At 34.4% G+C, this 14,755-nt stretch overlaps 1 protein-coding gene across 2 annotated transcripts in view; it reads right to left on the bottom strand.

Moving 5' to 3' along the window:
* Positions 1 to 5,113: 5,113 nt before the first annotated feature.
* LOC149800859 (limbic system-associated membrane protein-like) overlaps positions 5,114 to 14,755 on the bottom strand; it is a 220,453-nt gene continuing 210,811 nt past the window's right edge. For both annotated transcript variants that reach the window (XM_089954872.1, XM_089954873.1), the window contains exons 5-8: positions 10,915 to 11,043; positions 8,789 to 9,088; positions 8,176 to 8,373; positions 5,114 to 7,587 (exon numbers count right to left, since the gene is read on the bottom strand). In XM_089954872.1, the coding sequence (XP_089810998.1) occupies positions 7,460 to 7,587; positions 8,176 to 8,373; positions 8,789 to 9,088; positions 10,915 to 11,043 (755 nt within the window). In that variant the 3' untranslated portion in view covers positions 5,114 to 7,459. The remainder of the gene's footprint in view (positions 7,588 to 8,175; positions 8,374 to 8,788; positions 9,089 to 10,914; positions 11,044 to 14,755) is intronic.

Raw genomic sequence — 14,755 nt, forward strand, 5'->3', positions numbered from 1 at the left:
TAAGTATATATTTAAATAATACTTACTCGGAAAATGTCCAACTTATTGTAGATAAAGTATACACATGATTTTACAACAAGGATTTTATTTAGTGTATCAATATAAGTGTGGCTTTGTAGATAAAGTATACACATGATTTTACAACAAGGATTTTATTTAGTGTATAAATATAAGTGTGGCGTTGTAGATAAAGTATACACATGATTTTGCAACAAGGATTTTACTTAGTGTATCAATATAAGTGTGGCGTTGTTAATACAGATAAAACCTCAAAGCAATTGATTTATATAATAGCATAACAAATACGTTCGTTTATGTTAATAGACGTATATTATTATGTTCCAAAAGCAACGAACATCCCATGCCATAAATACAAATGATACAGAAGCAGTTAATAATCCATATACAGATCATCTAAAATCTTTCATAAAGAAAGCACTTTTTTATTATTTCTAACTCAGCCTGCTTATAACACGAAGGAAGTCAGGTACCTAATTTTCAACCTATGCATTGGCAAAAAGTCATTCTATAATTCGTATAACATAATGTTTCCCTTTGTTTAACATGAAGGTTGTCAAAGTGAACAATGAATTAAATCTCTGTGCTAGCGAGCGAGATCCATTGTGGGTGTTCAGTCGATACGAATAGTCAGTAAAACATAATAAAATAATTTTAATAACACGAGTACAAGACACAAAAGAACAATCAATCATATCAATACAGTACAATAAATAGCGTTCTAATCGGTTTTACTTTAATATTGTTCTAATATAAGCTTTGGGAGGATACGAATATTATTAACATCAATTTAACTTGAAATGAATTATTGCGCTACAGGTAATTAAACAAAATGTTTTTGACTCAGCCTATTACAGCAATTATCACAAAATTTTTGCTACCACAAATTTAAACACGGTGAAGTAGTTTACCAGACAATTACTATGTTTGAAAGGCTTAGCATTTCTAGTCGCATGTTAGTAGATTGTGGGTTACTCATGTTAGTGAATTTATAAATCGCTATGCTGTAGTTTAAGTATTTGCACTCTAAAATACCCAGTTAATCATGGACTTCAATATGTATGAAGAGGAGAAATAAACGTAAATCTTAGTTTAAAGGAATCAGCTTCTTGTTTTCTTTCTATTTTAAGAAACGAAAATATATTTGGATTGAAACATTTGTCTTCTTCTTAATGATCATGTTTCTTGGTTTTCGTCTCAGTCTTTACAAAGAACCGTGTTAATAAAGGAATCAGCAACTACGAACGTCTATCATAACTGGTATGGGGAATATCTGTGTAACAATTGGTAATGATAGCTTTAGTATAACTGGTGATGGGAGTCTAAGTATAATTGGTGATGGGAGTCTAAGTATAAATGGTAGTGGGAGTCTAAGTATAACTGGTGATGGGAGCCTAAGTATATAAATGGTGATGGGAGTCTAAGCATAATTGGTGAGGGGAGTCTAAGTATAACTGGTGATGAGAATATGTGTGTAACTAATATATAAGATAATCTTAATATAACTGGTGATGGGAGTCTAAGTATATAAATGGTGATGGGAGTCTAAGTATAAATGGTGGTGGGAGTCTAAGTATAAATGGTACTGGTGATGGTAATCTTACTATAACTGGTGATCGGATTCTAAGTATAACAGGTGATGAGATTCTATGTATAACTGGTGATGGGAGTCTAAGTATAACTGATGATGGGAGTCTAAGTATAACTGGTGATGGGAGTAAGTATAAATGGTGGTGGGAGTCTAAGTAAAAATGGTGGTGGGAGTCGAAGGATAACTGGTGATGGGAATCTACGTACTACTGGTGATGGGAGTCTAAGTATAAAAGGTGATGGGAGTCTAAGTATAATTGGTGATGGGAGTCTAGTTATAACTGGAGATGGGAGTCTTAGTATTACTGGTGATGGGAGTCTTAGTATTACTGGTGATGGGAGTCTATGTTTAACTGGTGATGGGATTCTAAGTGTAACCGGTGATGGGAGTCTAACGGTAACTGGTGATGGGGATCTAAGCATTACTGGTGATGGGAGTCTAAGTATAACTGATGACGGGAGCCTAAGTATAATTGGTGATGGGAGTCTAAGTATAACTGGTGATGGGAGTCTAAGTATAAATGATGAGAATCTAAGTATAATTGGTGAGGGGAATCTAAGCATAATTGGTGATGGGAGTCTAAGTATAATTGGTGATGGGAGTCTAAGTATAATTGCTGATGGGAGTCTAAGTATAATTGGTGATGGCAATCTAAGTATAACTGGTGAAGGGAGTCTAAAAATAACGTGATGGGAATCTAAGTATTACTGGTGAAGGGAGTCTAAGTATAATTGGTGAGGGGAGTCTAAGTATAACTGGTGATTGGAGTCTAAGTATAGATGGTGGAGGGAGTCTAAGTATAAATGGTGATGGGAGTCTAAGTATAAATGGTGGTGGGAGTCTAAGTATAACTGGAGATGGGAGTCTTAGTATTACTGGTGAAGGGAGTCTAAGTATAAATGGTGGTGGGAGTCTAAGTATAACTGGAGATGGGAGTCTTAGTATTACTGGTGAAGGGAGTCTAAGTTTAACTGGTGATGGTAATCTTAAGTATAACTGGTGATGGGATTCTAAGTATAACTGGTGACGGTAGTCTAAGGATAACAGGTGATGGGGATCTAAGTATTACTGGTGATGGGAGTCTAAGTATAACTGATGACGGGAGTCAAAGTATAATTGGTGATGGGAGTCTAAGTATAACTGATGATGGGAGTCTAAGGATAACTGGTGATGGGAATCTAAGCATTACTGGTGATGGGAGTCTAAGTATAATTGGTGAAGGGAGTCTAAGTATAATTGGTGATGGGAATCTAATTATTACTGGTGATGGGAGTCTAAGTATAACTGCTTATGGGAGTCTAAGTATAATTGGTGATGGGAGTCTAAGTGTAACTGGTGATGAGAATCTAAGTATAATTGGTGATGGGAGTCTAGGTATAACTGATGATGGGAATCTAAGTATAACTGATGATGGGAGTCTAAGTATAACGGGTGATGGGAGTTTAAGGATAACTGGTGATGTGAGTCTTCCTATTGCTGTAATGGGGGTTTAAGTATAACTGGTGTTGGGAGTCTTTGTAAAACTGTTGATGGGAGTCTTTGTATAACTTGTGATGGGAGTCTAAGTATAACTGGTGATGGGATACTAAGTATAACTGGTGATGGAGTCTAAGTATAACTAGAGATGGGAGTCTTAGTATAACTTGTGATAGGGGTCTAATTATAACTGGTAACGGAAATCTAAATATAACTGGTGATGGAAGTCCTTGTGTAACTGGTGATGAGAATATATGTGTAACTAATATATAAGATAATCTTAGTATTACTGGTGATGGGAGTCTAAGTATAATTGGGGATGGGAGTCTCTGTGTAACTGGTGAAGGGAGTCTAAGCATAACTAGTAATGAGAATCTTAGTATAACTGGTGATGGGAGTCTTCCTATTACTTGTGATGGGGTCTAAGTATAAATGGTGATGGGGTCTAAGTATAAATGGTGATGGGTTCTAAGTATAACTGGTGATGAGAATATGTGTGTAACTAATATATAAGATAATCTTAGTATTACTGGTGATGGGAGTCTAAGTATATAAATGGTGATGGGAGTCTTAGTATTACTGGTGATGGGAGTTTCTCTATAGGCACAAACTGTGTATATGAATCAAATGCGCAGATTTTGGAGAACAAGATAACATAGAAAATGGAAACTTGAATATTACATTGAACATCTTGAGAAGGATTAATACGAAAACTGATCTAAAGTTATATGTGTGCTCCTCCTAAATCATAAGGTGTAGTGTTATTGATACCGCATAGTATTTCAATTAAATGGCTCGATGTTCTTTTAGCTCGTCCTAAATCACTGGTTAGAATTTAAGATGATACACGATGTCCGTCAAACGGAGTGACGTTATTTCAGCGTCTCCTAAAACACTGGGTGGAATCTAACACGACACATCCACGTTATGTCCGTCAATCGGAGTAATCGGTTTTGACATTACCTTAACTCCTTCTAAAACGGAAAGTGGAATCTAAGAAAATGTGGTATTTATGTTGTCTGCATGGTACAAATGTGGAAAGCAGTTATAATCTTGACTCCTTACCCCGAGGAGTAATACATGCTGATTTTGTTTTCTCTTATTTCTGTTGCATAAAGGTACTGAAATATTTATTATATATCACATACAGTGAGGAATCAAACTGTTATTTAATCAAATTGGTATTTTTCTGATTTGCTTTGAAATGAATGTTAGATTGGGTTTTTTAACTTTTTGTAGTGATATAATATTCGTCTCCTTCATTCTAGCATTTAACTAAAAGATTTTAAAAAGTATAACAACGATGGTTATAGTTTCACATCTTAGTTAAAACCTATTCACATGTATCATACTAGAGATATTGAACTTCGACAAATTTATGTAGATTTATAAAATTAAAATAAAAAAGTAAATGCAAAATTGAAAGTATATCTAAACTACGGCAACGAGAATACCTATAATATATTTATTTGCACAAGATGTTGCGGATATACGCAAAGTAAATAGGTATGATCGGGCAAAATGTAAATTGTGCAATCGGACGATCGCTTGGCCTTTTCCGTCAAGTCGAGAAATAGAAAAATTACCTCACACGTTGTATGAATACACACAAAAATGAAAAGTATGGTCACTCGCTGCTCTCACCTCCCCTCCATCTCATTGCAGGGCGGAATACACCCATATATTGCTACAGAAAAGGGGGACAATATTCTGCGTACGACTTTGTTTCCTTCTTCCTCCATTTTGTGTGGACAAAAGCAGTCCTTAATATAGCTCAATCTGACATTTATTTCCCCCCCGAAGAAAAAGTAGTATACTGTTCGTATTGATCAAATGTAAATGTTAAAACGAATCATCTACCGTAGTTTACAAAACGAGGAAGTCTTTTTAAGAATGTTTAATTTGGTTTCAACACTACGTTTTATAATTGACTGGCAACACAATGCTGATGAAATGGAAAGAAACCGAAAGTGAAAATAAGAATGTGCAAACATAGTACAGTGTAATGAATACAAGGGAAGGCAACCGTTTACAAATCAACATTTTATTTATTAGTTTTGATCAAAGAAGCCACAAATAGAATTTAGATTGTAATAATCTACGATTTAGATAAACCAAAACCAGATATATATATATATATATATATATATATATATATATATATATATATATATATATATATATATATATATATATATATATATATATATATATATATATATATAATTAATTGGCCTAAATGTTTCAGCAGAAATATTTCTGGCACCAATTTTGCTTTCATATTCTAGCTAAATTATGACACACAAGAGAAACCAATATATACTGACATGCCTGTTAATAGTTTTACAACCAATCGGTGTCCAAACTCAAAGAGTACATAACACCTTTGCCAGACATCAAAGGCACTATATCACAAAAACGATCTTACTTTGCACAAAATAATATATCACCATTATGACATATCTCACATACTTAATTTTCATACTCCTATCAGATGACATGTATCTGACCCGAGTCTAGCACACAAACACACTCAGTAAGGAGAAAAGTGTGAGAAAAGATGAAATGGAATGTATATAATACAAAACTTAGATTTGGCACATATATTGTATCTTTCCAGATAACAAATGGTTCTGTTATTTGGTGTTTCAAGTACAATTTTAAAGCAATTCTCTAATAAAAACACTCCAGTGAAGGAAACTGTTCGATTAGCAATTCAAAATCGCCTATTAGAGTTCACAGCGATGACAATATATTCCGATAAGTAGTTGACGTGCCATAAAATTCTTTTCAAAGTTTTTAATATAAATTATTTCACTTCACTAAATAATCTTTACTTAATGCATCCTTGCCGCATATGATTGATGTACATAAGTAATTAACATAATAAGCAGAGTCAGAAACAACCGCAATCCATTTTCCCTACAAAGCAGTTACGATAATACTTTGTATGACTGTAATGGTTAGGAATATTTGACAGCAGTTCACGTTTATATTCCACATGGTAATAGAACATTGGAGCTGTTAATAATAACAAATTATTTCCTCTCTACTTCACAAATGATATACATCAAATTGATTAGTTTCCAATGGAGTCTCGAGAGAATTAAGGATTGTATAAACAATGAATTTTCACGTTTTCATTCATTATTAAATGTTTTAGAAAGCATTCAAAATCAGTATCACCTATTTCGATTGCCTAAATTCGCAACTTTTATAATGTCATTGGTTTGGCACTATTTAAATGATACTGTGTTTGATCCTTTCTATTATCGAAATTCCGCGTTAATGATCCCCGTCTAAATGGTTTCAATAATGTTTGTATACAATGTATTTATTGCCTGACACAACGTGCTAAGCAAAAGAACAAAGAAACGAAAATATCAAATGTCGTTTCATTGCAGCATTCTCATTTCATAATACAAATATTAAATAGCATGGTGAAGACTGTTTCTGGATATCACGGGTGAAGACTTCCTTGGATGTCACGTGGATACCGTGTTGATACTAATAATGATTACCATAGTGAGTACTGTCTATGGATATCACGCGGATATCTAATCCGATAAATCAACTCCACAAATCTGTGTGGATACTGACTGACGTTTTATGAGTCTGATGTCACCTGTTCATTAAAATGTACAATGTTGCTGCATGCAAATCTTTCCGGAACAAATTTGCGTACACTGTAGACACATACACGTAATTGGTAACAGCCATAACTGGCGCGAAATTCAAAATAGCCATAGGAGAGAGGGTTGTGCTCTTCCAAATGGATTTGCAGGTTACCAAACAGACTCTTCGTAAATATAATGTACATGCCACCAAAAGAACCCTTCAGCTGACGGTAGCTCCACAGCCGCGATAAATACCGGTAAGTGCATAAAATGTACACCGATGTGTATAGCCTAAATGTTTAAATGAATAGGTGATATTATCCTATAAACCGCCAATCAATATCATTACGGGTGGGTGGCGGATTTATCGGCCAAGAGGACACCGTACTGATACTAACAGCGAATATCATGGTGATGACTGTCTTTGGATGTCACTGGTACATGGTGCAGATACAAATAATAAAAACAATTGTGAAGACTATTTGAATGTAGGGAGATACCGTGCGGACACTAATAATGAATACCATGGTGAGAACTGTCTTTGGACATCACGGGGATACCGTGCTGATACTAATAATGAATACCATAGTGAGGACTGTCTTTGGATATCACTGGGATACCGTGCAGACACTAAAAATGAATGCCATGGTGAAAAAGTCTTTGGATGTCACGGGGATACCGAGCTGATACACTTTACCAACTGAGTAAGTAAATAAATGGCACAGTTCATACGTTTTCTTGCTGTGAAATCCCAATATCACCTTCCGAAAGGAAACTCTGACGAAACTAACAGGAAGCATAATATTGTGCTGGTAAGTAGCCACAATGGATTCAGCATGGAAAGTGAGGAGCCGTTAATATAATGGTCACCGGCACCAGCATATCCTGCAAAATGAGAATGGTTTAAAACTGAATATCATAGAACGTATATATATATATATATATATATATATATATATATATATATATATATATATATATATATATATATATATATATATATATACAGTACTGTATATATCTATATTTTGTTATGTGTGTACATAGCTTGATTGGTAAATTGACTGTCTGGGCAATTAATTTATTGTATGATTGATTTACCGACTGATTGATTGATTAGTTGAGTGATTAACTAACTGAAGAATAGATATAGATCTATACTTGAAATGGAAAAAACACTTATATTGTCTAAGCAGATGGTATCATCGCATAAATGGTTAGTGATCACCGAGTCACACATTCCATTTAATCTCACGAGTTTCCAATTCACTGAAATTCGTGGACCAATGCAGAGATATTTCCGATCGAATTGGTTGTGAACATTTCTAGGTTACTGCATCTGTATGGGAAATTATGAACGAGTTTTCTTGAGCAATAATTCTCGACGTTTGGATATGGAAGAACGCAAAATAAAACTTTCGCTACAAATTATTGCTTTGATTTTAGAAATTTGCTTGACAACTGCAGACCTACCGGTATTAAAAGCTCCTTGTGGTTTTTGATAATGACCGGGCCGCAGTATGTAAGGCTTGTAGGTTGTCTGTAGGTGGGCACTGTTGTCTATATACATTAATTCGTCGTCTATAGCGTTATGTTTTGACTTCACTGTCTCAGTACCAGTTTGCGTTGATGCTTTTGTTGAAGGTCTACGTGTTGTTGGATCGTGATATTCTGAAGAAAATGAGGAATATTGTCTAGCTAACAATAATATTTGGAGTCTATATAAATGTCTGATTTATGTCGTTTTTATTTTGAGGGGGATTTATAAATTTATTCAGAGGAAACAGTTGAAGGATAAAGATCATATAGACAAGCATAGCATAGTTTGTAATATATTGCCAAATATAACACAACTTTTATGATTCGCATAGTTTTTGAAACTCTGAAACGAAAATAGTAAGAGAAATTGAACAAAGTCAATCCTGACTATATACATTTGCTGGAATGAAAAACCCAGAACATGACTACAGTAGAATTTTAGAACATTATTTGCAAGTCGAAAGATTCGTATAAATCGCCAGAGACTTTAGACAAAACATTTGCTTTTGTGTATACATTTAGGGCTGTAAGTTTATATCAAACCGACCATAAAGGAGCATATCCCGAGAATCACGACCCAGTCTGTTGGAGGCCTCGCACGTGTACAAGCCGAAGTCGGCCTCTTCCAGGTTAATAATCCGTAGGTACAGCGCCACTGTGTGATCGCTCTCTTTATACAGTTCCGTCCGGTACTTCCAGCTATTCGAGGGCGGAATGGAGACTGGGGTATCTCCTTTCTTCCACAAGCAGTTGGCCTGAGGAAAGGCAGTGACTAGGCACTCCAAGATAGTCTCCCGGCCGCGGTAATGGCCGATCCGGGACGTCCTCAACAGCACCTCAGGCGCGACTGCGTAAAGATAAAGATGCATGTGTGACTTACCGTAATTTCAAATAAGTCCTATCTATGCGTCTGACCATAGCTTAAACGGTGCATGCACGTGTAGAAACTTAGAGAAAGTTTGTTTTTGTTTAACCTCACGGCTTTGTTTGTTGAAGATCTCTGGTCTAAACAGACTGGAAACACTATGTACCATAACTCCCGGTCACGCAATATCATTTGTTGCATGTCTTTACAATGTGCATTTTGTCTGATAGGCATAATGGTATGCGACAAAATGAAAATTTAATACTGTAATTATGGATATGTTGAAGGTCTGGCGTATTAGGTATTTGGTAGGGTGGGGAAACAGTTATTATAATTAGAAATACGTACAAGGTCTGGGGTATTAGGTATTTGGTAGGGTGGGAAAACAGTTATTGTAACTATAGATACGTTAAAGGTCTGGGGTATTTGGTATTTGGTAGGGTGGGAAAGTGTAAAGTACATTGGTAGATACGTCACGAGAACTCCTATTTACTGCCAATACCATTTGGGTCCTTTACCCAACAATTTAACTGCTATCAGATGACAGAGTCTTGCTAGCCAATTTATTATATAACCGTACGTGCTTTCTTTTCGATTAGTACAGTATTCGCTCTCTTTCTCGTGTTAGGTCACGTATTTTCCTTGTGCTCATCTTTTCCGGAATGCCCGCTTTTATTTCTTTTCTTTTTCTTTTTTTGTTTCTTCAAATGATAACATCATTCATCAAATTGAAGGTCATCACTTTAGAACGCATGTTAGGATAATCATCTAACGTTTAAATATTGCTTTTTCTTGATAACAGTTTCACTTCTAAAGTAACAATTTCTTTATTTCAACTGTAAAATAATAATTTGAAATTACAATACTTCCTAACAGTCGTTCATCTGGAAATAAAATATTACATTACTTTTTTTCTGACAAAAATTCATCATTTATATTGTGTAAGAATTAGTTCTAATGCGTTCCAACCTGCACACTATTGACAACATACGTCAAAATGAATATACGGATTGCTAAAATATCCAATAATTCTGGATTTCATTGGCAAAATGTCAAATCCAATATACGGACGACTATACTATTAAATAATTCTGGATTTCACTCGCAGAGTAATTAAAGGATATAAGGTTATTAAGATCCCCCGCGCGTTCACTCCTTGTTTGATTTCTTAATTCGATGATCTATTGCATTGTTTACTTACATACATTTTATTTGCTGAATCAATTCCAAATTGTACGCTTTCTCGCTCTCATTATCGTTAAGAGTTTAAAATTATCTTTTTTTTTTGCAACTTTGTACTTGCTTGTCATATTCATATAGAGACGGCTCAATAAATACAAGCAGTCTTTCTTCAAAGATCTATTAGACAAATAATTGGTAACAGCGTGGGTTAACAAAATTTACACTACAGGAAAGATCAGATCGCAGTCGTATTATATTTGGTTACGTTTCATTCATTTTTGCACAAATTTTTGTTTCCGCGTAAAACTTACGCTTAGGGAATATCTTCCATAGATCATAATATTAAAATTGTCACTGTGATCATATTCATATCTCTTTTGTATTTATCTGCCGTATGTATGTATGTATTATATATATATATATATATATATATATATATATATATATATATATATATATATATATATATATATATATAACTCAAAAAGAGGCTGACCCAGCAGTCAGATGGTGTATACCAGGCAGTGATGTTGTTTACATAAGTCAGTGTGGATCAGTTTGATGCAGTTCAGTTTAAGCGCACTTTCAGTACATCAGAATTACCTACAAGGCGAAAATTAGCTTACACTCTACGTCTACACGAATCTCTTTCACCGCTGGATCAGTCAGATCGTTATCAGCAACACACTCGTAAACGCCACCACAGTAACGTGAAATATTATGAATCAGCAGTATTTCTCCAACCGTCCCTACTTCTGAAATAAAAAGATTTGAATGTCGATAAATAATAATAAATGAATCATATCATTCATATTCTTCATAAGTTGAGTTACTTCGATTTCCTCTGAATTGGTTAGCAGATGAAAAACGTCTTTTCTCAAGAGTGGGAGAGTAATGCATACATTTCTAATCAACAAATAATATTATAATTCTAGACTTCAGATACAAAAAGAAACCGTTTTATATTAAATGGATTGATCTGACGACCGTATCACTCAATGGTCGTGAAACAACTAATAACTATTAACAGCTATCCTGGAAGAAAGTATGCAAATTTCGTATGTTTTATCCATCATCCACCGCATCAGGTGTGCGTTATCAACCAATCACTACATTTCAGTGGGGAACTTGCTAACTTTATTCAGACTTTACTATGTAGTTGGTACAGTTTATATACTGTGTGTAGTTTAAACTGTTAGATATGTCGACATGTTAACATATAACTTTGGGGTGAAAAACAAACCCGTGTATTTTTTGCGCTGTAATTGCATTAATGATTGTAAGCGACCATGAGCATTTTCCTTGCCCCGCCTCCTGGAACCTTTTTATCCTTGGTATTTATATTAACCATTTGGTGGCCATCTTTTCAATGAGCTACCCTATGACTACTGGGGGAAACATTTGTTACATCTGTCTTAATATTACCAGTGCATCATTCAGGGGCTAATTACAAAAGAAATTATGTTTATCGGTTAATGGATAGAGGGCTGGAGGTCCAAAATTGTTACAGGCATCCCACTCCCATAACAAGCGTTGTTTAAATGATAACCTAAAAAAGTAAATACATAACATCTGTTTTGAAAAGAATATCGACAAATGCCGGTCCCCCCCCCCCCAAATTTATATAATCACAGCATTCTTTTCAATCAGAAAAATATATTTTTAATCTAGATTTAGTAAACTTTCTGCATCTATTAATCATCCTATCACATGAATATCCAACAACTGGACTGCTACTTTAGTTGAACTCACTTTAGGTAGAAGAATTGTAAAAGATCTCATCGAAATCCATGTATATGGTGCGTCAACTATTCAAAGCGAGCGAACTATGTAACATCACACGGGAATTTCCACTGGAAATCCATTGTTGACAAACGATATTGTCGTTGTCAAAGTCATATTGATTTGTAAGGACAATTAATCTTTCAATAATAATTTTAAAATAGTCAACGGACAAGAGTGCAGTAGCTGATCCAGAAATGCCGAAATTCATGTGTTCTTCTTTCTACTCAAACTCTTTCTACTGAATTAAACACCATATGATAACCAGAATCTCAAAAGAGTCAGGAATTTTCAATTTAACTCATTGAATAATATCGAGCATTTGCTCGCCAAGGCTTCTGAAAGATGGAAAGTGTTCGACTCGTTTCATGAATTAAATATTAAATCATTAGAGGTCCCATAACACCCATAACACCGTCATGGGAATGGAGCTACTGTTGTGACAATGACGTACCTAGCTAGCCGAATTGGGGGCCGAGATTTTATTACTCACTAGCCTATGATACCATTGCAAATTGAACTAAGGTGGTATGGATTATTGAGTCGTGTTCAAAAGTACCAAGAAGTATAAACAATAGGTGCTTAGAAATTGCTTCCTCATTGCAATTTCTATCCGTGGGCAGCATGTAACACACTTATATCGATCTGTCTGTCTGTCTGTCTATCTATCTATCTATCTATCTATCTATCTATCTATCTATCTGTCTGTCTGTCTGTCTGTCTGTCTGTCAGTCTGTCTATCTATCTATCTATCTATCTATCTATCTATCTATCTATCTATCTATCTATCTATCTATCTATATATCTATCTATATATCTGTCTGTCTATATGTCTGTCTGTCTGTCTATCTATCTATCTATATATCTGTCTGTCTGTCTATCTATATATCTGTCTGTGTCCATCTATATATCTATTTATCGATCTGACTGTCTGTCTATATATATATCTGTCTGTATGTCTGTCTGTCTGTCTGTCCATCTTTCTATATATCTATCTAAATATCTATATCTATATCTCTTTCTATCTGTCTATCTATCTATCTATTTATCTATCTATCTATCTATCTGTCTGTCAGTCTATCTATATATCTATATCTCTGTATATATATATATCTGTCTCTCTGTCTGTCGGTCTGTCTGTCAATCTATCTGTCTGTCTGTCTATCTATCTATCCATCTATCTGTCTGTCTGTCTATCGATATATCCGTCAATCTATCTCTCTGTCTATCTATCTATCTATCTATCTATCTATCTATCTATCTATCTATCTATCTGTCTGTCTTTCTATCTATCTATCTGTCTATCTATCTATCTATATGTCTGTCTGTCTATCCATCTATATATCTATCTATATATCTGTCTGTCTATATGTCTGTCTATCTATCTATCTGTCTGTCTATCTATATACCTATTTATCGATATATATATATATATATATATATATATATATATATATATATATATATATATATATATATATATATATATATCTGTCGGTCTGTCTGACTCTCTATTTTTCTATATATCTATCTAAATATCTATATATCTTTCTATCTGTCTGTCTATCTATCTATTTATCCATCTATCTATCTATCTATCTATCTATCTATCTATCTGTCTGTCTGTCTGTCTGTCTATCGATCTATCTATATATATATATCTGTCTGTCTGTCTGTCGGTCTGTCTGTCAATCTATCTGTCTGTCTGTCCGTCTATCTATCTATCTATCTATCTCTCTATCTATCTGTCTATCTATTTGTCTGTCTGTCCATCTATATATCCGTCTATCTATATGTCTGTCTATCTATCTATCTATATGTCTGTCTGTCTGTCTGTCTGTCTATCTATATATTTGTCTCTCTGTCTGTCTATCTATCTATCTATATATCTATCTATTTATCTATCTATCTGTCTGTCTATATGTCTGTCTGTCTGTCTATCTATCTGTCTTTCTATCTATATATCTGTCTGTATATCTATATATCTGTTTGTCTGTCTGTCTGTCTATCTATATATCTATTTATCGATCTGACTGTCTATATATATGTATATATCTGTCTGTCTGTCGGTCTGTCTGTCTATCTATCTTTCTATATATCAAATTAAATATCTATATATCTTTATATATGTCTATATATCAATCTATCTATCTATATATCTGTCTATCTGTCTGTCTGTCTATCTGTCTATCTATCTATATATCTGTCTGTCTGTCAGTCTGTCTGTCTGCCTGTCTGTCTTATATATATAAGACCCAAATAAGTAATAATGCGTCGAGTGAAAGACTGAGTTCATGCACGCTCGTAAAAGAGACAGCCTATCAATACAATTTAGAAAGAAATGTGAAGGTATCTTCCTGGAATAAATCCATGTGCGAATAGGACCCATTGGACCGGGTCTAACATCAAATGTTTACTCACTTTAAAATTTTGAATTTGTTCAGTTAAATACCGCTGGACTAGTCTGAGCTTTCAGAAAATGAATAAAAATGAGAAAATGCAATAAACTTAAAGATGAATTTGTGGATCCTAATTTTTGCCAGCTGTTTAATTTATCGTAGACTATTAATCGTAGAGGAATCTACTTATTATAAGGGAGCAAATTGGGATCATGTTTCAAGAAAGAGGGAAAACAATGACTGTTTACTTAAATTAACTATGCTGAAAACAAACTAGATTAAATAT

The sequence above is a fragment of the Sinohyriopsis cumingii genome, chromosome 4 (genome assembly GCF_028554795.1).
Source record: "Sinohyriopsis cumingii isolate HCF-2022 chromosome 4, ASM2855479v2, whole genome shotgun sequence".
In the NCBI taxonomy this organism is placed as follows: domain Eukaryota; kingdom Metazoa; phylum Mollusca; class Bivalvia; order Unionida; family Unionidae; genus Sinohyriopsis; species Sinohyriopsis cumingii.